Source organism: Hypanus sabinus, chromosome 1 (genome assembly GCF_030144855.1).
Source record: "Hypanus sabinus isolate sHypSab1 chromosome 1, sHypSab1.hap1, whole genome shotgun sequence".
NCBI lineage: Eukaryota > Metazoa > Chordata > Chondrichthyes > Myliobatiformes > Dasyatidae > Hypanus > Hypanus sabinus.
In genome coordinates this window covers 7,886,105-7,911,687 of record NC_082706.1, presented here as the reverse complement: position 1 = coordinate 7,911,687, position 25,583 = coordinate 7,886,105, and the positions used below count along the sequence as shown (strand labels likewise).

Genomic DNA, 25,583 nt, shown 5'->3' with positions numbered 1-25,583 from the left:
CAGGATAGGAAGGTGGAGCAGGGAACCAAATAAGGGAGGCAGGGAATGTGGAAGGAGGGGTGATTTGCTTTATTTACAATCCCCTAGAGAATTATTCAAAAACTTTCAAAAACTTTATTTTCATTCTGACCGTACATCAGCTGTGCAGGGCAGAATGAGAGCGTTTCCCAGGAGCAGTGCAATCATAACATAACAAACGCAACACTAAATAATAAACATAACAATAAATAGTAAAACACAACAGCCACATGTCAGTTAAAAACAAGTTATAAGTGTCCAGAGCAAGTTAAAAGTGTCCAAAGCAGAGTCAGGTAGAGCAGCTATTTAGCAGTCTGACTGCCTGTGGGAGGAAGCTGTTTAGTGGCCTTGTGGTTTTAGTTTTGATGCTCCTGTAATGTTTATCTGATGGCAGAAGAACAAACAGAATATTGTATAACATTTTCCTATTTAAAGTAATTACAAGTCACTTCTGATAATGCGGTTAAACTTGCTAACCCTAGCATACATATATTTATCCCTCTAAACTAAAACTTATTAATCCCATTACAAGTGACCTTGTATGGAAAACTCAAAGTTAGAACTGGGAACTCAGATCAGTTCAGCTCTTCAGTTGCCAGCCAATAAGTAACCCTGAATGCTACTATGTAGAAGCAACTTTTATTCTGTCAAAACTGATTTGTCCCAGTGCAGTGCCCATGCGCTTGATAAGGTCCATGACTAAAATGGTTTTCTCTACATGCTCAACAGCAGCTACTCAGGTAGACTTCCCAAGGACAAAATACTTGAAGATGTTCTTGTGTTTAACAAAACAATCTAAGGCCAATCTCTGCCAATGTAAAGCAAACCAGGCAAACTGCTGCAGTCGGCAGAGTTAATTTTAAAAATCCTTTTCTTTGCCGATAGGACAGTAATTGGGCAACTCTTCAGGTTGCTCATACCGTTTTGAAGGGTTCACACTTCTAAGTCTCAAAGCCCTGTTGCATCTTGTCCAAGTCTTCGTGTTAATCTCTTCCCCTAGTCCCTCTGGACCAATACCTGATACCCTGACTCTGATTACGTTCCCAGACATCCGGCACACTCCGAACACTTGATAAGGTATAAGGTTAGCTCTTGTGGCTTGCTGAAGGGCGTGTGGAAATTAATGTGAACTTTGCTCACCTCTTCCAGGAGTACTTGAGGAGGCAAAATTCTTTGGCATAGACTCTCTAATTGAACAGTTGGAGCAACTAATTAAGGTAATAATTCTGCTAATTGTTTTGGTCTTTATAAATAATAGCTATAGTTTCTATTAGGTATGGATTAAAGATGAATAGAAAGGGTGTCAAATGTTACAAGGAGAAGGCAGGAGAATGGGTTTGAGAGGGATAATAGAACAGTGGAGCAGGCTCGATGGGCTGAATGGCCTGATTCTGCTCCTAAATCTTGTGGCCTTAAGGACTTCTGCCTGTGTGAGCCTGACTAAGCAAATCCATTGGCAAGTTCAAAGTAAATTTTGTCAAAATACATATATGTCACCACACATAACCTGAGATTCATTTTCCTAGGCATTCTCAGCAAATCTATAGAGTAATGACTATAACAGGATCAGTGAAAGATCAACCAGAGTGCAGAAGACAACAAACTGTGCAAATGTAAATATAAACAAATAGCAACAAATAAGAAGAATGAAATAATGAGATAAAGAGTCCTTAAAAGTAAGATCATTGGTTGTGGGAATGAATGATTGTCTGTGAGGTTGTGCACACAGATGTGAATCTGATGTGTTCATGGATACATTCTCTTCCTACTTACGTGCTTACCCCGTATGGGTACCAAAGACTCGTAGTTTGTGTAAATCTGAATTGTATCGTGTCTGTCTTCACTGAGGCTATTCCTTTTACATATGGCTTTCAAAGACTGCGTTGAGGAAACATAGCCCTCCAACAATGAGGGGTATGGAGGGCTCTGGTCCAATTGCATGTCAAAGGGACTAGGCAGAATGATAGTTTGGCACAGATTAGATGGGCTGAAGGGACAGGTTCTGTGCTGTATGATAATGAGGGCTTTATCCCGAGGCTTGAACGTAGGGTGAGAATGTTACCAAGATGAGTGTGCCCTCTGCATCTTGTGGCACTGTATTATCAGTCATGCCCTTCAGACAATAAACTTCCACACCTAATCAGATGGAAAACCAAACCAAGCAGCAGGACTGTGTCACAAGCTGGCATTCTCTCTCTTTCAGAACTCGCTACCGGCTGAAGACCATTCTCCCATTTCCCGGAAGGAGTTTGTCCGGTTTCTGTTAGCCACGCCAACAAAATCAGAGCTTCGATGTCAGGTGATTGTGAACAGAAGGTGTCTTTGGGTGTCAGATTTGGAAGGTGATGGCTGTCAGGCATACAGCTATAGCCATGTTGGCTGTTACCTGGATATATCCCTTGCACCAGAGTCAGTGGTGTGGGCAAGCAAAGATCCAAAACGGTCCAGGCACGGGCTCTTAGCATCGCCATGATCCCTCCCATCAGTCAACAATCTCTGACCCCTTACCATCAGGCAGGAGGTACTATGGCATTAGTAGGTCTCATCACCTGAGAAGTGCCAGTAGTGTTTTGCTGTTTACTTTTTAATTTGTTTAGTAACTGCACCTTCTTATTAATTTATTTGTGGTAATATTACTTCATGTATGTGTGTGAGTTATATGTTCTCTAGTTTGCACCGTGGTGCAAAGGAATGTTGTCTCGTTTGGCGGTATACGTGTATTGTATATGGTTGAATGACAATAAACTTGAACTTGAGATCTTCCAGCCAGGGTTGACACTGTGAGACCAGTTAGAAGAATAGGAAACCTTTCCTTTTCCGTTTCTCTTTTGACCCACTGACTACTCTATGTGAAGAAATATGACATGGTACACTTTAGTGAGGTGAATCAAAATGCATTTATATTGGTCTTTATTGCAAAAGGGATGGAGCTTAATAATTGGTTTTGTTACCTTCCTGTATAATACTGGTGAGGTCACACGTGGAATACCATGCACAGATTTGGTCCCCTTATCTAAAATAATGAATATAGCAGCATATGCACAAGAGATTCTGTAGATGCGGGAAACCTTGTGCAACACACACAAAATGCTGAAGGAACTCAGCAAGTCAGGCAGCATCTAGAGGGGAATAAACAGTCATACTCTGATTTGTTATTATTTATTCATTTATTGAGATGCAGTTCGAATAGGTCCTTTTGGCCCATCAAGCCATGCCTCACAGCAACCCCTGATTTAACTCTAGTTTAATCACAGAACAATTACGATGATCAATCCAACTGGTACATCTTTGGGCTGTGGGAGGAAACCAGAGCACCCAGAGGAAACCTACATGGTCACGGGGAGAACATACAAACTCCATACAAGCAGTGGTGGGAATTGAACCCAGGTTGCTAGTAGTGTAAAGGGTTGTGCTAGTCACCAAACTACCGTGCTGCCCTTGATGAATGGTCTCGGCTGTTTATTCCCCTCCACAGATGCTGCCTGATGTTGAGTCCTCCAGCATTGTGTGTGTGCTGCTGAATATTAACAGAATAGGAGGAATTCCAGAGGAGGTTCACCAGGGATATTCCTTGGATAGACGGGCTTCCCTGTTGAGGGAGGCTGGACAGTTTGGCTCTGTATTCCCTGGATTTAGAAGAATGAGGATAACCTTATTCAAATATACCAGGTCCTAAGGGTGCTTGACAGAGTAGATGTTCAGATGTTTTCATGAGTAGAAGAGTTGTGAACAAGAGAACAATTATAAAGTTATGTGCTGTTCTAGTCACTCACCCACAGAAAATCTATCAATGAGATTGAAAGAGAGCTGAGAAAATTTATAAGGATACTGCAGGACTTGAGGGCCTGAGTTATGGGGAAAGATTTAATGGGTTATGACTTTATCCCTTGGAGCGTTGGAGAATGAGTAGAGATTTAATAGAGTTATACAAATTTATGAGGGGTATAGTTAGGATAAATGTACTTTTTTCTACTGAGGTTTGGAGAGATGAGAACAAGAGGTCGTGGATGAAAGGTGAAATGTTTAAGGGGAACATGAGGGGCTTCTACACACAGAGAGTGGTGGGAGTGTGGAATGAGCTGCCAGATGAAGTGGTAAATGCGGGTTCACTTTTAACGTTTAAGAAAAACTTGGACAGGTACGTGGATGAGAGGTATATGGAGGGATATGGTCCAGGTGCAGGTCAGTGGGACTAGGCAGAAAAATGGTTCGGCACAGCCAAGAAAGCCCAAAAGGCTTGTTTCTGTGCTGTAATGTTCCATGGCTCTGTGAACCTCTTGAAAAATGTGCATGCTGTTATGGATTGAGCTGCTGCCACATGATTAAATATTTGCACTAACGAGCAGGTATGCTGGTGTATCTAATAAAGTGGCCACTGAGTGTACTTTGGCCAAGTAGTTGACCACCCCAGGTGTATTTGCTGGTGGGAGGAAACCAGAGCACCAGGGGAAACCCAGGCAGTCACGGGGAAAACATGCAAAATGTGAGCTGTTCCAAAGAATTTTAAAAAGCACGAAAGCTCACCGAGCAGGTGACAGTAGCCTCTCAGAGAGCCCTTCAGCCTCTCCGAGTATAAACTGTGACAATAGCCTCTCAGGTTGTTTGTTCAGTCTGGATAAATCTTACTTATTTTTAGAGAAGATGAGTGTATATTAGTGTTTCTTGTGTGGGTTTATTCAAAAGTGGATCTGGAGAAGGAACCTCAAGGGAGCATGACGTGTCGATGCTCTTGTGATCTTGCCAGCGTTTTCAGTCCTGCATCCAGCTGGGATGACAAAGCAAGCTTTAATCAGGAGCCAAGCGAGGGTTGAGGTGTCTCATGGCATACTGCGGGGCCAGGCAAGAGAGCGTGACGTCAATCAGCAAGCAGGGATTAGTCAGCAGCACAGCTTGTGAATTTTTCAGGCTCCAGGCTGCTGGAGGAGGATGAGACGTTGCAGGATTTCCAGTAAAGTGGGCGGGAGATTTGTTTATTTCGAGCAGGGGTTCTCAACCTCTGGTCTGCAGACTCCTTGGTCAATGGTAGATGTCCATGGCATAAGAAAAGGTTGGGAGCTCCTGAAGTTTAGAGATACAGCGCAGAATAGACCTTTTCAGCACCTTGAGCCACACCGCTAGGAACACACTGATTTACCACTAGCCTAATCGCAGAGCAATTTACAGTGGCCAACTAACCGGTACGTAATGGGACCGTGGGAGGAAACTGGAAGAAACCCACTCACTCCACAGGCAGGACGTACAAAATCCTTACAGGAGATGCTGGGATTGAACTCCAAACTCCCAACGCCCGAGCTGCAACTGTCACTACTGTGGCGCCCGCTTTGAGTGGAGGCTTGGATTTAAATCACTTTGTCTGCATCATAAAGCACTTTTCAGCTCATAAGGTACTTACAATATGATCAGTAGATGGAGGAATGAGAATCGATTGCTTAGGATAACTCCAGCATTCTTCAAAGTAATTCCAATGGGCCTTTTGCAGTCATCTGAGTGGGAAAATGTGAGGTTCAGTTTAATATGTGAAGGATAGAGCCTCTGGACAGAATAGCAGCCCCCTTCTGACTGAAGCCTCCTGTTTAGGTGAGAGCTTTACCCACTGAGGTATGGCTTGGAGTTTCAAGGTCAGAAGGTGATTGGGTAACCAGGTTGGATGTGAAAAGCAGATTCAGATGGAATGGCAGTGCAGACTTGATGGTTTGAAAGGTCTTATTCTGCTCCTAAGTCATGTCTTGCAATATATAACTTGGGATATTTGACTTCAAGCAGGGTCTGAATTTCAGAGGGACAGACTTATCCCGACTAGATCTTCGGTACATCAACTTTAAGATGGCTAACCTCAGTAACTGTAACCTCAGCCACGCAAACCTCTGCAGTTCGAACCTGGAGCGAGCAGACCTGTCGGGCGCCATCCTAGATGTAAGTCTGATCTGCGGATTGATGTGTCCTTCTCCCCTCGGAGCTGACTGATGGAATAGAGTCTAGACAGAACAAATTGAATGCTCTCATCAGCTGAATACTGGTGGGGTGGTGACGCCAATTGGGATGGTGCGTGTATGGGGTACCTAGAGTGGGAATAAACATTGGATGTAACGACAACAGACCACTCAGCCCACCATCTTCATGTTGACCCCAGGTGAAGCCAATCCCGTTTTCCAGTATTGGCCTTTTCTCTTCAGTGCTCTAGCATTTCATGAGCTCATCTAAATGCTTTGCCACACAGGCCATTTGGCCCATCTACTCCATGCTAACCCAGTTGCACACCTGAGCTGGTCCCATTTGCTCATGTTTGGCACATATCCTGCTATTCATGTACCTGTCCAAGTGACTTTTAAGTGTTGTTACTGTACTCACCTCAAACAGTACCTGTGGCAGCTTGTTACTTCCACACGCCAACCTCTGCACAAATAAGTTGTCCCTCGGGTTCCTTTTAAATCTTTCCACCCTCACTTTTTCATCCAGGAACCCCATGTGGCAGTATTTTTTTCTTGCTACTACCATCAGGAAGGAGTACAAGAGCCTTGGGTCCCACACCACCGGGTCTATGAACGGTTGTAACCCTACACCATCTGGCTCCTGAACCATTGTGGTGACTTCACTCACCAACCTGCAGGCTCACTTTAAAGAACTCTCAGTATTATTTATTTACTTTTTATATTTGCACAGTTTTTCTTCTGGTTGTTTGTCAATATTTTTTCATAAACTCTATTGTATTTCTTTATTTTCCTGTAAATGCCTCAAGAAGATGAATCTCAAGGTAGTATGTGGTGATGTACATGTACTTCACTTTGAAACTTTAACTTATGTTCTCTTTCCTTGTGTGCATTCACATTATCTCAAGATATTGTGCATCTTCATAATGCCAGCTCTCAGTTTCCTCTACTCCAAGGAATGAAGTTCCGGCTTACCCAATTCTTCCCCTTAACTCAGTCCCTCGAGTCCTGGTAACATCTTATTAAATCTCTGGACTCTTTCCTGTCCCATCTGCCCATGGTTGTCTCATATCCCTCCATGCACCTGTCCAAAAGTATTTTAAAAAGTTGTATTACAGGTAATCAGGAACTTGCTCACGGGGTGCCAGGAATAGTTCATACATTATAAACAGGTAGGCTCACAGCTGTTTAAATGTTGTGAGCGTATCTGTTTCCACTACTGCCTCAGATAATATGTTCTTGATGTCATCTGCCTTTCGGGGTGAGGTGAATCTGTTTCCCTTGTCCCTTAAACCAATGCCCCGTGGCTTTATCAAGAATTGACTGTATTTGCCATATACATTTACATGTGTTAGGACTTTGCTATGCTGTATTGACGTGACATCCAGCAAAAAAAATTCTAAGAAGAAAGAATTATATACTGTAAATATAAGAATTATATAGGTCTCTTAAAAGGAAATATTTCTCATTATCTAACCTACCTCTGCCCCTCAGTGCCTCAAATCAGGGCTCCCTAGGTTTTCTCTGTGCTGAGGGAAATAAACTCAGCCTATCCAGAGTTACTTCATAACTGGAACACTCCATCCCACGTCACATTGTCTGCATCCACTCCAACACAGTCACTCTGATAATCAAATTTACCTGTTGCTGTGTTTTTCTGTTCCACTTTCCCATCTTATTTACCTATGCTGCTGCCTGTAGGAGTCCGTGAATAAGTGCACAAAGTCCATTATGCTTCTCAGTGCTTCCTCTGTTATCACCGTTCAGTGTGTTACTAATCCTCACTACCTCCTGTTGTTGGGGATTGAACAGCACCTGCCACTGCCCTGCCCATCTCACCAGCTAATCAGTGCAGAATAGCTGAAGACAATTCTCATTATCAGCAGCACCACCAAGCTTCATGTCATCTACAAACTTGCCTGTGCCTAATTTCACATCCAAAGCATTAAATATAGCCAGCAATCTTAAATGTTTAAATTACCAAATGTTTAAATTACTTATTAATTAAGAATTGATATTGACAACTGTTACTTTCTGTGGATCGATGTGTATGAGATGGTACGACAGAGAGCTATCGATTGTGGTTTTCACTGAGCAGTCCTGTGTTCTGCCAGGGTGCCAATCTCCAAGGGGTGAAAATGCTGTGCTCCAATGCGGAGGGGGCATCGCTGAGAGGGTGCAACTTTGAGGATCCTTCAGGTCTCAAGGCTAATTTGGAAGGTGAGTTCAAACACTCTGGAACCACTGGAAGTATATTCTTTGTGATGTTCCACTTTCACCCCCTTGTTTTTAAAAGAGGCACAAGGTAGGCTCTTTTTCCCAGTTGTAAGTGTCAAATACTAGTGGGCAGAACTTTAAAGTGAGAAGCAGAAAGTTTAAGAGAGATACTTGGGGTAAGTTCCTTTAATTTACACAGTTGTTGGTAATTAAACTGTATTGGCTTGGGAGGTGGTGGGTGCTGATACCATGGTGGCACTTAAACAGGCAGGGGATAGAGGAATATACGACATAGGAGCAGAATTAGCCCCTTCAGCCCATCGCTCTGCTTTCCCATTCTATCATGGCAGATTTATCTCCCCCTTCAACCACATTCCCCTGCCTTACTAATTGAGAATCTGTCAACCTCCAGTTTAAATTTACCCAATGACCTGGAGGAGGAGCAGCTCTGCCTACTGCTCCACTAATCCACAGTATGGATTCGACAAACATTCAGGTGTGGACGTCTAACTTGAAAGATGTTGGCTGTGAGTTCAATCCCTCCCCATGCCAGGCTACTTCAGGACTGCACTGCCGGAGGTGTCATCTTTTAATCAGGAAGCCCCCACTCCCCTCTTAGGCGTGGTTAAAAGTCTTGTGGCATATTGGAAGTGAAGTGGGGAGCTCGCCCAGTGTTTTGGCCAATACTTTTAACAGAACATCAAGAACCGTCAAGGATCCCCACCGTTCATACCATGCTGTCTTCTCACTGCCGCTGTTGGAAAAGGGATCCCACACCACCAGGTTCAGAAGCAGTTCTGGGATTGTGTGTGGGGAGGTAGAGGAACGGATTTGAAATTGGGGTGAGGAGCAATGGGAAGTGATTGAAGAAGTGGGTGGAGAGGAAGTAATTACTATTGTGTGTCCCAGGTGCAAACCTGAAAGGAGTAGACATGGAAGGAAGCCAAATGACTGGGATTAACCTGAGAGTGGCCACCCTGAAGAATGCCAAGCTGAAGAACTGCAACCTTCGAGGGGCCACGCTAGCAGGAACAGACCTGGAGGTGAGGGTCTGGTAATATTGCCTCTGTTAGTTCAAGGTTAACACAGTGAGTAATTGACCATCTTCAAAAGGAATAAGGAAAAGAATAGGGCTTTAATTAATTTTCTTTTTCTTCTTAAAGCCCATCAGATCTCCTGGAGCATAGGCTGTTGACAGCAGCTCACCAGAACCCTCTTTGCTAGGCCAGTCTTTCAAGGTGTAGCCAGTTGAAGATCCTTCCTCTCCTTAGGATGAAGTCTTTGGAGTTGTTGGTGGCATTTCTGTAGTGCTGGGTCTTTACAGGATGGGGTTAGTAGCTCCATGTCCAACCCTCCTTTCGCAACCAGGCTTGGGAACATCCATGGTGGAGATTTTGATTAAAATCAAGAACATTATGGAAAACCATTCCCCAGGGGTCTGTGTTGGGTCCACTACTTTTCACTTTATATGTTCTAATCTGGATGACAGAATTGATGGCTTTGTGACCAGGTTTGCAGATGGTGGAGGGGACAGGTTGTGTTGAGGAAACATACCTCTCCTATGTCTTCTGGTATCAGGGAATCTGGACTTGGACAGATTAAGAGAATGGGAAAAGAATTGACAGATGGAATACAGTCTTCTGCCGGTCATGGGCAAAATGTATTCTGATTTCTTATCTATTTTATCTAAAAATGGTTCACAAAAAAAGTGAGTTTTAAAATCAAATTTTTAAAATTTAAACTTGTACTTTTAAGTTTAGACCCACTGTATATGGTTATGCAGATGTCTAGACTGTTTGGTGTCATTTCCTGTACACAAATGTAAAGGAGAAAGAGCTAACTGTTACTCCGGATCTAACACAACACAAAAAAATGCAGTAAGATAAAGGTTACAATATTAATAAAAAAACAATAAATATAAATATGTAAGATGTGATGTTGAGGCTTTATAAAGCACTAGTGAGGCCCCACTTGCATTGTGAGCAGTTTTGGCCCCTTATAAAGGATGTGCTGACACTGGAGAGGGTTCAGAGGGGGTTCACAAAACAGGGTTTAACAACTTGTCATATGAAGAGCGTTTTATGGCTCTGGGCTGTTTCACTGGAATTCAAAAGAATGAGGAGTGATCTAATTAAAACCTATCGAATGTTGAAAGGCCTCGATAGAGTGGATGCGGAGAGGATGTTTCCTATGATGGGAGAGTCTAGGACCAGAGGACACAGTCTCGGAGTAGAGGGGCATCCTTTTAGAATGGAGATGAGAAAGAATTACTTTAGCCAGAGAGCAGTGCCGCAGGCAGCTATGGAGGCCAAGTCTTTGTATTTAAGGCAGATTGATGGATTCTTGATTGGTCAGGGCATTAAGGGATATGGGGAGAAAGCCAGAGACTGGAGCTGAGAGGGAAAATGATGAAATGGTGGAGCAGACGCGATGGATCAAATGGCTTAATTCTGCTCCCATATCTAATGGTGTTGTGATTAAACCAATCACTGGTTGCACAATTATATGGGTAATTTGCTAATACTTAGTCTATGAAAAATGAGAAAGGTGACCAGCGTTAGTTTAGCTGCTGTGCTGCTTTCTGCCAGTAAGTGGGGATGAATAACCACACACTGAAAAGTACCTGAGTTTGTTTAAAGTACAAATGATTAAACTACAACTTTAATATCTTATAAAAAGTATTAGCAAAGTATTGATTTCCAACAGTTACAATAAGAAATGTATAAAAAATAATGCAAAAAGACGACAAAATTGCAAGATAGTGTTCGTGGTCTGTTCGGAACATAAAACATTACGGCAGAGAACAAACCCTTCAGTCCACAAACTTTTAACCTACTGTGCGATCAATCTAACTCTTCCCTGCAACATAATCCTCTTTTTCTGTCATCCATGTCTAAGGGTCTCTAAAATGCCCTTAATTTATCTGCATCTACCACCTCCTCTGGAGTATGTTTCAGTTCCCACCACTCTCTCTGTAAAGCACTTAACTGTTGAGATCCTCCCCCTCCTATATTTCCCTCCAACCACCTTAAAATTATGCTCCCTCTTTCATTAAAATAGACACACTTCAACCCACCCCATTGCCATTTTAGCATATCAACTGCCTATCCTTCCTCACGGTCTCTCTACATGCTGCATCTACCTCTACCTAATGGCAGAGGGGAAGAAGCTGTTTCTAAAATGTTGAGGGTATGTCTCAGGCTCCGATACTTCCTCCCTTTTGGAAGAAATGAGGAGAGAGAGTATCCTGGATGGTGAGGGACCTTAATGATTGATGACACCTTCTTGAACCACCGTCTTTTGAAGGTGTCTGTGATGGTATGAATGTCTTACGGTCCTCCATCACTGGGTCAAAGTTCTAGGATTCCTCCCTTTATCATGGGTACAGTCCCATCTCAGAGTAGAAGGAGATATCTTCACAACAGAGATGAAGAGGAATTTCTTTAGCCAGAGGGTGGTGAATCTCTAGAATTCATTGCCAGAGATGGCTGTAGAGATCAAGTCATTGTGTATATTTGAAGTGGAGATCGAAAGGTTCTTGATTGGTAAGAATGTCACAGGTCATGGGGTGAAGGCAGGAGAATGGGGTTGAAAGGGACAATAAAACAGCCATGATGGAATGGTGGAGTAGACTTGGTGGATTGAAAGGCCTAATTCAGCTCCTGTCTTACAGTCTTATGGTCTTTGAAGAGGGAAATCGTCTCTTGTACACAGCCATTTTAAGGCAGTGCTTGTCTTGAAGGCACAGATGTGGCAAATATCAACAGACGTTAACCAGTGAAAACCCCTTGTCTGTTGAATTGACTTTGAATGTAAGAATGAAAAGGCATTGTGTGGTTCATTATGACTGGAGTTTATTTTTGTATAATGAACTGTCTGAGATCAGTATAACCTTACCCATTTCAGAATTGCGATCTCTCTGGCTGCGACCTGCAGGAGGCCAACCTACGAGGGTCCAACGTGAAGGGAGCCATTTTCGAAGAGATGCTGACACCTTTACACATGTCCCAGAGTGTGAGATAAGAGGAGAAGCGGGGAGCGAGGTACCTCCCCCAGACAAGAGTGCAGATCACCTCCGGTGCAGTGTTTAGCAAACTGATTCGGAATCTATTTAAATGCCGAAGTATTGCTTTTACCCGCCACCTTTCCCTCAAGAGGTGACCCCTTTCTGCCATTGCATCGCACACCTGGGAACCAAGTTACTTTTGTTTTGAGTTTAACCAGTAGAGCTTCCATACTGGTTTGTGGAGCAGATTTTTAAAATGTTTACACACACACGCACACGCACACATGCACGCACGCACCCACACACACACACACACACACACAGGGCAGGGGGGTCAAGTTAGAAGTTCGTATGCTGTCAGTTTGTTAAGCATGGGACCCAAGGGCGAGATACATACATGTTTGAGCCTGCTTCTACCTTATTCTCTGTAATACACACACGAATGGTACTTGCAGAATAAGGGAGAGTAGCAGGAACGTGCAGGGATGACCCAGCACTTTCCCATCTGGCTCCCATCACACCACATCACCGATGTAAGGTAGGAGATATTTTGCACAGTCTGCATGCTGCAGGAACACAGTGTCAGAAAATTAGTTGAACTCCAGTGTGGATCATATCAAGAAGTTCTCCTCTAGCAGCTTTGCTTTCTGCATACAGTGGTATGAACCTCTGTAATATGTAGATAAGAATATATTTCAATCAGTGTTAACGAGGTATCGTGGTCCAGTTCTAGCCCCATTGCTGCTCGTTTTTGTTTTGGGTGCAAACACTCGGCCACTATACCTCCTGTATCTATTAAAGTGGCCACTGAGTGTGTGTTTGTGGTCTGCTGCTGTAGCCCATCAACGTGTTGTGTGTTCAGAGATACTCTTCTGCACACCCCTGTTGTAACGTGTGGTTATTTGAGTTACTGTCGCCTTCCTGTCAGCTTGAACCAGTCTGGCCTCTCTCATTAACAATCTTCTTTTGTCCCTAGAACTTCTGCTCACTGGATGTTTCTTTGCTTTTCACACCATTCTCTGTAACCTCTAGACAAACCATCTCGTCAGGCACCAATATGCTCAAAGTCACTTAGATCTGATGTTTGGTCTGAACACTCTTGACCATGTCTGCATGCTTTTATGCATTGAGTTGCTGCCACATGATTGGCTGTTTAGTTTTTTGCATTAACAAACAGGTGTGCAGGTGTACCCAATGAAATGGCCACTTGAGTGTACAACTTTAGAGAACCCGGAACGGCCCTTTGGCCCACAGTGTTGTACTGAACAAATTAAATTAATAATCGAATAGCCAACTAAACCAATCCCTCTGGATGTCCATATCCTTTCACATTTACATGCCTATCTATAGGTCTCTTAAAAGTCCCACATGTATCTGCCTGCTACCAATCCAGGCATTCCAGACACCCACCATTCATTCTCTGTGTTCAAAAAAAAACTTAACCCCTCTCACCTTAAATGCATTCTCTCTGGTTTTAGGCATTTCAACTCTGGAAAAAGACACTGTCTGTCTTCCTTGTCTATGCCTGTCATAATCTTATAAACCCATCTCAGATCTCCTTTCAGCTTGTGTGTTTTCTATACAAGGCAATGGGTTCACCAGTGGGCAATCCACTGAGCTGAGGCTGGCTTTTTCTGTTCCTGGCTCTGAAGGCAGCGGCCTGTTGGCTGAGAATCGGGCTGGAGTTGTACGGTCTAGGGCTACTACCGTAAACACCTTCGTGTTCCTCCTCAACCCAACGAGAACAGTTTAAATACCGGTATTTATATAGCACCTTATTCCTCAAAGTGTTGTTTAAACTGACAGTGAAGACTTCGATTTGAGGTGACCTTTGGAGACTCTATGAAGGTGGTTGTGTTTGAGTTTTGTCCTGTGTTGTGTACAGGAAAACTCAGTAGGTCATGCATTATTTATGTTCCAGCTCTGTGAAAGTGAGATCCCACAAGCAGCAAGCAGTGCTCACCTACTTTGCCATAAACTCTAATAAGAAGGGCCACAGGATGGGGTGATGCATTTACAACATAGTGGCTGTGAAAGTTAACCCTTCCATGAATTACCGGCCGATCCCCTCACCTCCCAGGCTGGTTGCTCCGGGCGTAGCTTGGCAAGGCAGCACTCTGCGCATTGAGGTAAGCCGGCCTTCGTGGAGCTCCGCGCACAAAGCATCGAGCTGGTCCCGTTTGCTCAATGCCTTTGTGAACTTTTGGCACACACGGCTACTGTTCCAGCCATGATCGTCCGCAAAGCTCCACTAAAGCATCAACACCATCCTGTAGAGCAGGGAGTTCCCAGCCCGGGGTCCTCAGAAGTCTCTTGGGTCCAAGGTTGGGAACCCCTGCTGTAGAGAGAGGGAGAGGAAGGTGAACAATAGTCACTCACAACACTAAGAAGGAACACAACCTTACTGTTGCTGTTCTGAACTTCTCCCCATTCAGTTTCAATTAACCAATTCATTGTTCATTAAAGAATCTGTTGGGATCCTGAACCATTGTTATTCTTCATTATTTGTTTTAATGTACTTGTTTGTTTAGGCAAATATTTCAAAGACAGCTTAATTTATATTAAAATAATGTTACTCAATAATTCTGTGTTGCCTTGCTTATTAATCACTCGTGGTCAAATATTCAGAAGGGAATAGAATGTGAGAGCCATTGACATAGACTTGTCAGATGAGGAGCATTTGATGACTCTGATCCTGTACTCATTGGAATTCAGAAGATTAAGGGCGGACTGCATAAAGAAATCATGACATTAGGAGTTTGAGGAGATTTTGTATGTCAGCTAAAACACTTGAAAGATTTCTGCAGCTGTACCATGGAGAGCATTCTGACAGGCTGCATCACTGTCTGGAATTGGGGGGGGTGGGGTGGTGGCTGCTCTGGCACAGGGTCAAAATAAGCTGCAGAGTCTGCTCCATCATGGGCACTGACCTCAGTAATATCCAGGATATCTTCAAGGAGCAGTGCCTCTAAAAGGTGGCATCCATCATTAATGACCCTCACCACTCAAGGCATGCCCTCTTCTCTTTGCTACCATCAGGGAGGAGGTACAGGAGCCTGAAGACACACACTCAATGATTCAGGAAAAGCATTTCCCCTCTGTCATCCGATTTTTGAATGGACATTGAACCCATTAACACTCCCTCACTACTTTATTATTTCTGTTTTCCCACTGCATTTAAACTATTTTATATATATATATCCTTTAATTCAAAAATTTTCTATAATATATATTGCATTGTACTGCTGCCGCTAAGTTAACTTCCACAACATATGCTGATGATACTAAACCTGATTCTAATTCTGGGCCCTATGGAACGTTGGAAGGTCAGTAGAGTGGATGTGAAGCGGGTGTTCCCCATCATGGGAGAGTCTTAGACCACAGGGTACAGCCTCAAAAGAAAGAAGTTACCTTTTGGAATGGAGTTGAGGGATTTCTTCAGACAGAATAGTGAATCTTTGGGATTCATTGCCACAGGAGGCTATAGAGGCTATGATATCAGGTCTATTTAAGGCAGAAGTTGATAAGATTTTTGATTGGTCAGGGTATGAACGGATATGGAGAGAAGGCAGGAGATTGGGGCTGAGAGGGAAATGGATCAGCTATGATGAAATGGCAGAGCAGACTTGATAGGACAAATGGCCTAATTCTGCTCCTAGATCTCACGATAGAGCTCTGATTTCAAATCTCCGCTGCCTTGTGGCCATACACACTCATGGGAAAGGCTTCGGGAGTAAACCCTGAGGACAAATCCGGAGCTGGAGTCCCTAAGGCAGTCCGACGTTGCCTTCAACCTTGCTCTGGCAACTCCTGTGACGTCACTGGTGCCAAGCTGTATCAGCCCTTACCCTTCCCTTGGACAACATCGGTGGTTTGGAGAGGGGAGACCTGCTGCTTGGGGAACTGCCAGTCCCCCATACAACCTTGGCCAGGCCTGCGCCCTGGAGAGGACAGTCCAAGACTTTCCAGACATAGATCCATGGTCTCACGAGACTAACAGATGCCATCATGATAGAATAAACAGTATCTTTGGGTTGAACTGTCCAATATTGGGGGGCATGCATTTAAGATGAGAGAGGAATAAATTCATAGATATGTGTGTGGGGAGCAGGTTTTTATTTTACACAGTGGTGGGTGGGGTGGTGATGCAGGGAAATATGATAGAGTTCTTTAAGATTATGATTTAAGATTAGTCAGCATCTATGGGGACAAATAAAGAGTCAATTTTTTGGGTGACTGTCTGAAACATTCACTGTTTATTCCTCGCCATAGATGCTGTCTGACCTGCTGAGTTCCTCCAGCATTTTGTGTGTGTTACTCTGATTTTCCTGCATCTGCAGAATCCCTACTGTTTAAGAGGCTGTTAGCTCATGAATGTGCAGAAAATGGAGGAAAATGGGCCATGTTCAGGCAGAAGCAATTAGGTGCCATTGAGGTTCTCCGTTGGTTGGGGTCGACCATAGATGTTGCATCCTAGCTGTATTGATACGCAAGCCAGGGTTGTACACGATGGAAAGCAAGCTGTTGCCCATGCAGTAGGCTCCCTTTCTCAGTGCAGCTGATGAATCCAAAGGAATGGCAGAGACTAATATAGTTTGGCATCAGTGGTGTCAAAAGAGTTGCTGGTTAGCATTGAACTCAAAATAGGGCTGCCTTAGGGACTCTGGCACTGGCTTTTGCCTTTGGATTTACTCCTGAAGCCTTCCCCATGAATGGGTGTAGCTACAGGACAACGGGGTTTTGAGATCAGAGCTTTCCTGCTCCTAGATGAGCTGCCAACCATGGCCGATGAGTTTCATCTAAGGCACCTGTAACCCCCACTTTGCCACTTCTCCATAAGACTATAAAATCTAGGAGCAGAGTTAGGCCATTTGTCCCATCAAGTCTACTCAGCCATTTAGTCATCTATTTCACTCTCAGCCCCAGTCTCCTGCCTTCTCCCCATAAACCTTCATGCCCCGACTAATCGAGAATCTATCAACCTCTACCTTAAGTATACTTAATGACTTGGCCTCCACAGCCACTTGAGGCAGTGAATTCCTCCTCATCTCCATTCTACATGGACATCCCCCTATTCTGAAGCTGTGTTCTCCAGTCTTAGACTCTCTCACCATAGGAAACATCCTCTCCACATCCACTCTATCAAGGCCTTTCACCATTCGATAGGTTTCAATGAGATCCCCACTCATTCTTCCGAATTCCAATGAGTACAGGCCCAGAGTCATCAAACACTTTCAATCCCACAATCATTTTTGTGAACCTTTAAACCCTCTCCAATGTCAACACGTCCTTTCTTAGATAAGGGGCCCAAAACTGCTCACAATACTCCAAGGCCTCAGCATTAGGTCTTTGCTTTTATATTCTTGCCTTCTCAAAATGAATGCTAACTTTGTATTTGCTTTCCATGCCACCAGCTCAATCTGCAAATTAACATTTAGGGAATCCTGCCAAACTTTTGAATTTTCTCTCAATTAGAAAATAGTTTACACTTTCATTTCTTCTATCAAAGTGCATGATCATAAACTTCCTGACACTGCATACTGTATTCTATCTCCTAATCTGTCTAAGTTCCTCTGTAGTCTCCCTGCTTCCTCAACACCGCCCCCAAATTATCTTTGTATCGTCCACAAGCACCACAAAGCCCTCAAGTCCATCGTCCAAGTCATTGACATACAATGTAAAAAGAAGTGGTCCCAAACTAGACCCTTGTGGAACACCACTAGTTACCGGCAGCCAACCAGAGGCACACTTTATTTCCAGTCTTTGTTTCCTGCCAATCAGCAGAGGCTTTTTTCATGCTAGAACCTTTCCTGCAATACTATGAACTTTTGCCAAAGGCCTTCTGAAAATCCAAGTGCACCACAGCCTACTTTTAGAATACTTCTGTCAGTTGAAACTGGTTGAGCCACATATGAAGGTCAGGAGCTGGACTTGGTTGTCAGAGGCTATTTGAGATGCATGTCATTGGGAGCATTTATTAGGTAGTGGGAACTTAACGCCACTATCCTCTTACCCCAACTGTGACAGCATTGGAACAGCACAACATGGTGAGCTGGAGGGCCTGGCCCTGCTGCACCGTTCCATGTTCTCTGCTGGACTAGAGCAACGAGTCTTTTGTGAAATGGGGATTGGAGGGTGTGCGTGAGATTTGGTCAGACCCCACTTGGAATGCTGTCAGCAGTTTTGGGCCCCTTATCTAAGAAAAGATGTGCTGACGTTGGAGAACAGATTCATGAGAATGATATCAGGAATGAAAGGGTTAATTATGGGGGGTGGTTTGCTCGCTGAGCCTGTGCTCAGAATTTAGAAGAATGGGGGAGGGGATCCCATTGGAACCTATCAAATATTGAAAGGCCCAGATAGAGTGGACATAGAGAGGATGTTTCTCATAGTGAGGGAGTCTTGGACCAGAGATCACATCCTCAGAATAGAAGATGTCCCTTTAGAGTAGAGCTGAGGATGAATTTCTTTAGCCAGAGGGTTATGAATCTATGGAATTCATTGTCACAGGTGGATGTAGAGGGCAACTGTTTGGGTATATTTAAAATGGAGGCTGATAGGCTCTTGATTAGTAAGAGTGTGAAAGGTTACAGGGAGAAAGCAGGAGAATGGAGTTGAGAGGGATAATAAGTCAGCTGTGATGGAATGGTGAAGTAGACTTCATTGGCTGAATGGCATAATTCTGCCCCTATCCGGTGGTAAGGAGAAACAGTTACAGTTTCTGGTTGAAGACACTTCATCTAAACCAGGAAGATTCCCAGTTTGAACAAAGGGTCTTTGTCTTGAAATGTTGATTATTTCTCATTCCAGTATGTTTGTTTAATTTTATATTTTAAAAGAGGTTTTTTAAGTTGCAAGGAGGGTGGGGGAGAAATGATCAGGATAAAGAAAATGTCTAAGAGGCTAGCTGAGTGGTGCCACTACAACATCCTTGCAGTCAACATCAGCAAGACCAAGGAATTGGATGTGGACTTCAGGAAGGGGAAGTTGGGAGAACACACACCAGTGTTCATTGAGGGTTCAGCAGTCGAAAGGATGAGCAGCTTCAAGTTCCAGGCTGTCAACTTCCCTGAGGATCTTTTCTGGGCCCAACATATTGATGCAATTATGAAGAAGGCACAGGAGCAGCTCTGTTTCATTAAGAGTTTGATGAGAATTGATATGTCACCAAAGGCTCTTAACAAATTTCCACCATGGAGAGCCCTCCAACTGGTTGCATCCAAAGCATTCCATTGCACAGGAATGAAAGAAGCTGTAGAGCAAGGGTTCCCAACCTGGGGTCCATGCACCTCTTGGTTAATGGTAAGGCTCCATGGCATAACCAAGGTTGGAATCCCTGCTGTAGAGGTTTGTGTCTCAGCTGGCTCCATTGTGGGCACAACCTTCCCCAGCATCAAAAATGTTTTCAAAAGCAGATGCCTCGTAGGTAGCATCCATGATGAAGGACCTTCATAACCCAGGAGATGTTCTTTTCTCATTAGCACCATCAGGGAGGAAGTATAGGAGACTGAAGAGCCATATTCATCATTTTAGGAGCAGCTTCTTCCCCTCTGTCATCAGGTTTCTGAATGCTCCATGAACTCTATGTCCTCAGTATTCCTGTTTTACACTGTTTATTCTTCATTTGAACTTACAAAGATGGGCCAAATAGCCCCAAATCCACTCCTATATCTTATGGCCTATTTTTGTTAATGTCTCGCACTGTACTGCTGGCACAAAACAACAAATTTCACAACACATGCAAGTGATAAGAAAGCTGAATCTGAGTTTGGATTTGTCATGGCGGTAAGCTGCTGATGAACCAGGGCGAATTTAGTCTCGCCTTATTGGATGCACAGCCTTTGTCGCTGAGAGCGAGGAAGACCCGAGGTTCAATCGATTCAAGCGCTGGGTGGGGTCCAGGCCCCAGAGCGGACTGAAGCCATGTCTGGACGATGATTTAGCCGTCAGGCTAGATTGAAAAGGTCAGGGTGTCGGGGCCTGAGGCGAGGGAACTAAGTTCTGTGCTGAACTAAGGTTCTATGGACAGACTCTCTTTGTGGGCTTCAGTTCGCTATTTGCTTGCATTTATTATTTGCATGAATTGCTTTTTTCTCTGTTGCATGTCTGAGGGTCTTTAAAAAATTTTTTGGGGGGTTTCCTTGTTTTGTAGCTGCCTGCAAGGAGACTAATCTCAAGGTTGTATAATGTATAAATACTTTGATAATGTACGTAGTTTGAGCTTTGGCTTATCCACCCCTCCTTCACCTCTGCAGCTTAAAGTGAAGCTTTCTGCCCTTTGTGCAGTCTCCCTGGACCTCCTCCCAACATCCATTTCCCACCACCTGTACTCTACAACTCTGACAATGCTTTGTTTTCCCTCTCAATCCCAAACTGTCCTGGTTTCCTCACATCGGTTCATTTACTCTCTCGGCTGCTCATGACAGATCCCAAGCCAGTGCACCTTCTCAGTGCAAGGTGGGTAATTAATGATCTTCCAAATATCACACACAAGAGTAAAGGAAAAGAATTGGACTTCAATTAATTTTGGAACCTTCAAAATAAATCAAGAACATTTTGGAGGACCTGAAGTCTGAAGAAGGGTCTTGGCCCAAAACGTTGACTATACCCTTTTCCATAGATGCTGTTGGGCTGCTGAGTTCATCTGTTTGCTGCTCTCCAAAGATGCTACCTGGCCTGTTGAGTTCCTCCAGCTTTTTGTGTGTGTTGCTTGGATTTCCAGCATCTGCAGATTTTCTCTTGTCTGTGATCAAAACTCCAAGGGGTCTGATTTCAAGAGAAGTGTGAAGCAAAGTCCCAAAAAAAAGGTAGGAAGTTGTACTGATGGAATATGAGGTGAACAATTCGTCACATTTTCCTAAACCCTTTAAAACATCTACAGTGTGCAAAACAGAATTAATCTTGTCTAACTAGTGGGTAAAGGGAAACATCTCAGTGGGATTTGCAGTCATAATCCAGTAATTGAACACTGGAGGAGGTAGACTTCTGGAGTCCAATTATCACATTAATCCTCCCATTAATCACCAATTTTTAGCGCTTCCCACACTCGCCAAACAGCAGTGATTCAGTTCCGCACTCTTAATTCCTAAAGTTGTGTAACTGTATCTCGAAATGCAACAGCGCCAAGTGAAATTTGGAAAGTTGTCTGCTTCCTTAATACATTTTCTCCAGTACCCCCCTCCTTCCCCAGAGAGACAGACTCTTGCTTGGGGTTGGTTCTCTGACTGGATGTTGGTATCAGCCAGTGAACTGCTGCAAAAGGCAGGGAATCTGAAATACTTTATTAGGCCTCCTTAATCAGCCAACCTTAATTAGGTACACCTGTACGCCTGCTCGTTAATGCAAGTATCTAATCAGCCAATCATGTGGCAGCGGCTCAATGCATAAAAGCATTGCAGACATGGTCAAGAGGTTTAGTTGTTGTTCAGACCAAACATCAGATTGAGGAAGAAAAGGGATCTAAGAGACTTAGACCCTGGAATGATTGTTGGTGCCAGATGGAGGAGTTTGAGTATCTCAGAAACTGGGATTTTCACACACCATAATCTCTCGAGTTTACAGAGAATAGAGCAAAAAAAAATCAGTGAGTGGCATTCTGTGGGTGAAGACACCTTGTTACTGAGAGAGGTGAGAGGAGAATGGCCAGACTGGTTCAAGCTGACAGGAAGGTGACAGTAACTCAAATAACCACACGTTACATCAGCGGTGTGCAGAAGAGCATCTCTGGTTGAACACCACGTCAAACCTTAAAGTGGTTGGGCAACAGCAGTGGAAGTCCGCGTCAGGTTCCACTCCTGTGCCTAACAGAGTGGTCACTAAGTGTGAAGCAGGAAAAGATACAAACAATCAGCAGACTGGGTGGTGTCTGTGGAGAGAAACAGGGGTTAATGTTCCAGGCGGAAGATCTCTCATCAGAGTTAGGGAGAGCTTTGAGGCGAGCTAGGAGGGGAGAGAACCAGTGGTTTGTGACTGGGGAGAGGGCTGGAGAGATTAAAATATCGGTATATTGATTTTATCTCTTCCACCTATTTGAGATATTTATCAGGAGGGTTGTGTACACAGAGCTCTTAGCATTGTCAAGAATGCCTTTCATCCATCCCAGAATCTCCCCCCACCCCCTACCAACAGCCAGGAGGTAAAGTAGAATTAGGACAAGGACCATTAGGTGGAGAAACAGCTACTTCCCCCAAGCTTTGATAACACTAAACTCCCTGCTGCTACCCATGTCTCCTCACTTCAACAGTTTACTTTTTGGCCTGTGTCTAAATGCAACTGTAACCCTCTGGAGTGTTAGTCAGGGGAAGACGGTCTCTGATCCCGCCAAACGTGTGAAATCTGAGGTGCAGAACCTCCTGTTTGAGCAGATGCTGCACGATGCGTTCCCGTTACAAATCAGTACCATACACCGTATGCAATGAAACAAATTAGCTTTATAATTCTCAATTTGACTAAAGGGTTAGTAAATAAAAACAAAAAGAAAAGGGCCCATTTTAATGAAACAGTCTAACGTGCATCTTCCGTTCGTCCTCCATCGGTTTCCCCCGGGCTTCGTCGACTCCCGGCCCCACTCCAAGTCCACTCCTTTCTGGTGTCTACGACCTCTCCTTTCTCTCTCCATCTTCCACCGAACCAAAGATCCAGATCACCTCAGTGTCAAGAGAAAACACTCCCCTCACTGGACGACGCACATTCCATAACCCAAACACTCCTGCTACAGAAAAACTCTTACATTAGCAGTGAAAACTTTCCCCGGGCATTACATGTCTTACGCTAAATGCCAATCTTTTGGAATATATTTTATTATTTATTAATATTCAGTGCCTATAAAAAGTATTCACACCCCACACCCCCCTTTCATGTCAAAGTGAAAACAGATCTCTACAAAGTGATCTAAATTAATTACAAATATAAAACACAAAATAATTGATTGTGTAAGTATTCACCCCCTTTAATATGACACACCAAATCATCACTGGTGCAGCCAATTGGTTTTAGAAATTCTCCATGTGTAGGTTAGGGGTTTCAACTGATTGTGGTAAAAATACACCTGTATCTGGAAGCTCCAACTGCCGGTGAGTCAGTATCCTGGGCAAAAACTACACCACGAAGACAAAAAAACACTCCGAGCAACTCCATGAAAAGGTTATTGAAAAGCACAAGTCAGGAGATGGATACAAGAAAATTTCCAAATCACTGAATGTCCCTTGGAGAACAGTTTAGTCAATCACCAGAAAATGGAAAGAAAATGTAAATCTGCCTAGAGCAGGCTGTCCTCAAAAACTGAGTGACCGTGCAAGAAGGGGACTAGTGACAGAGGCCACCAAGAGACCCATGACAACTCTGCATGAATTACAAGGTTCAGTGGTTGAGATGGGAGAGACTACACATACAACTGTGCTTCACCAGTGGCAGCTTTATGGGAGAGTGGCAAAGAGAAAGCCATTGTTGAAATCTTGACTAGAGTTTTCCAGAAGGAATGTGGGAGACTCTGAAGTCAGCTGGAAGAAGGTTCTATAGTCTGATGAAACCAAAATTGAGCTTATCGGCCATCAGACTAAACACTAAGCTTGGCGTAAGCCAAACATCGCACATCATCAAAAACACACCGTCCCTACCGTGAGACATGGCGGTGGCTGCATTATGCTGTGGGGATGCTTCACTGCAGCAGGCCCTGGGAGGCTTGTGAAGGTAGAGGGTAAAATGAATGCAGCAAAATACAGGGAAATCCTGGAGGAAAACCCGATGCAGTCTGTAAGAGAACTGTGACTTGGGAGAAGATTTGTTTTTCAGCAAGACAATGACCCCAAGCATAAAGCCAAAACTACACAGGAATGGCTTAAAAACAACAAAGTTAATGTCCTGGAGAGGACTTGAAAAGGGCTGTTCACTCACGATCCCTGTGCAATCTGACAGAGCCTGAGCAGTTTTGTAAAGAAGAATGGGGGAAAAATTGCAGTGTCCAGATGTGCAAAGCTGATAGAGACCCATCCACACAGACTCAAGGCTGTAATTGCTGCCAAAGGTGCATCTACTAAATACTGACTAGGAGGGGGTGAGTAATTATACAATAAATTATTTGTGTTTAGTAATTGTAATAAATATAGATCAATTTGCAGAAGTTAGTTTTCACTTTTCTGTTGATCAGTGTCAAAAAAACCAAATTGAATCTGCTGTGATTCAATGTTGTAAAACAATAAAATATGAAAACTTCCAAGGGGATGAGTACTTTTTATAGGCACTGAATTTACTTACTTACTACCCACTACACTGCTGGCATTTAGACCATAACACATAGGAGCAGAATTAGGCCATTTGGCCCATCGAGTCTGCCCTACCATTCAATCATGGCCGATCCTCTTTTCTCCTCCTCAACCCCATTTCCTGGCCTTCTCCCCGTAACCTTTGATGCCATGTCCAAACCTATCAATCTCTGCCTTAAATACACCCAAGGACTTGGCCTCCACAGCTGCGTATGGCAACAAATTCCACCGATTCACCACCCTTTGGCTAAAGAAATTTTTCTGCACCTCTGTTTCGAAAGAGTGCCCCTCTATTCTGAGGCTGTGCCCTCTTGTCCTAGACTCTCTCACCATCCTTTTCACATCTACTCTGTCTAAGCCTTTCAACATTCAAAATTTTTCAATGAGATTCGCCCCCCCCCCCCCACCATCCTTCTGAATTCCAGTGAGTACAGACCCAGAGCCATCAAATGTTCCTCGTATGATAACCCTTTCATTCCTGGAATCATCCTTGTGAACCTCCTCTGGACCCTCTCCAACGTCAGCACATCTTTTCTAAGATGAGGGGCCCAAAACCCTTCACAACACTCAAGGTGAGGCCTCACCAGTGCCTTATAAATCCCCAGCATCACATCCTTGGTCTTGTATTCTAGACTCTCGAAATGAATGCTAACATTGCATTTGCCTTCCTCACCACTGACTCAACCTATGAGTTAATCTGCACAAGCACTCCCAAGTCCCTTTGCATCTCAGATTTTTGGATTTTCTCCCCATTTAGAAAATAGTCCACACATTTATTTCCACTACCAAAGTCCATGACCATACATTTTCCAACATTGTATTTAATTTGCCACTTTCTTGCCCATTCTCCTAATCTGTCTAAGTCCGTCTGCATCCTACCTGTTTCCTCAACACTACCTGCCCCTCCACCAATCTTCATATCATCTGCAAATTTGGCAACAAAGCCACCTATTCCGAACTGTGGTTTCTGATGAGGTCTTGGCTCAGATTTAGTTGTTTAAGTTTGTGGAGATGGATTTGAGGACAGGGAGAGGAGTTATAGGTCAGATTGAGGATTAGGAACAGGGATATGGGAGAGTTAGAAATCAGGCTGGAGTCTAGGCTTCTGCTATGCGTCCTACGTTCAAAAGCCAGTGATGTGTATGGGTGACAGAG

At 43.8% G+C, this 25,583-nt stretch overlaps 1 protein-coding gene across 8 annotated transcripts in view; it reads left to right on the top strand.

Moving 5' to 3' along the window:
* The window catches only part of LOC132391026 (BTB/POZ domain-containing protein KCTD9), a 62,754-nt gene that overhangs the window by 24,567 nt on the left and 12,604 nt on the right, over positions 1–25,583 (top strand). For 3 of the 8 annotated variants that reach the window (XM_059963666.1, XM_059963655.1, XM_059963725.1), the window contains 5 exons: positions 1,168–1,235; positions 2,222–2,317; positions 5,779–5,931; positions 8,060–8,165; positions 9,072–9,205. In XM_059963666.1, coding sequence (XP_059819649.1) covers positions 1,168–1,235; positions 2,222–2,317; positions 5,779–5,931; positions 8,060–8,165; positions 9,072–9,205 — 557 coding nt within the window. Of the gene's footprint in view, positions 1–1,167; positions 1,236–2,221; positions 2,318–5,778; positions 5,932–8,059; positions 8,166–9,071; positions 9,206–12,068; positions 14,746–25,583 lie in introns of those variants that run through there. The other 5 variants (XM_059963704.1, XM_059963694.1, XM_059963684.1 and 2 more) reach the window with 4 other exon arrangements.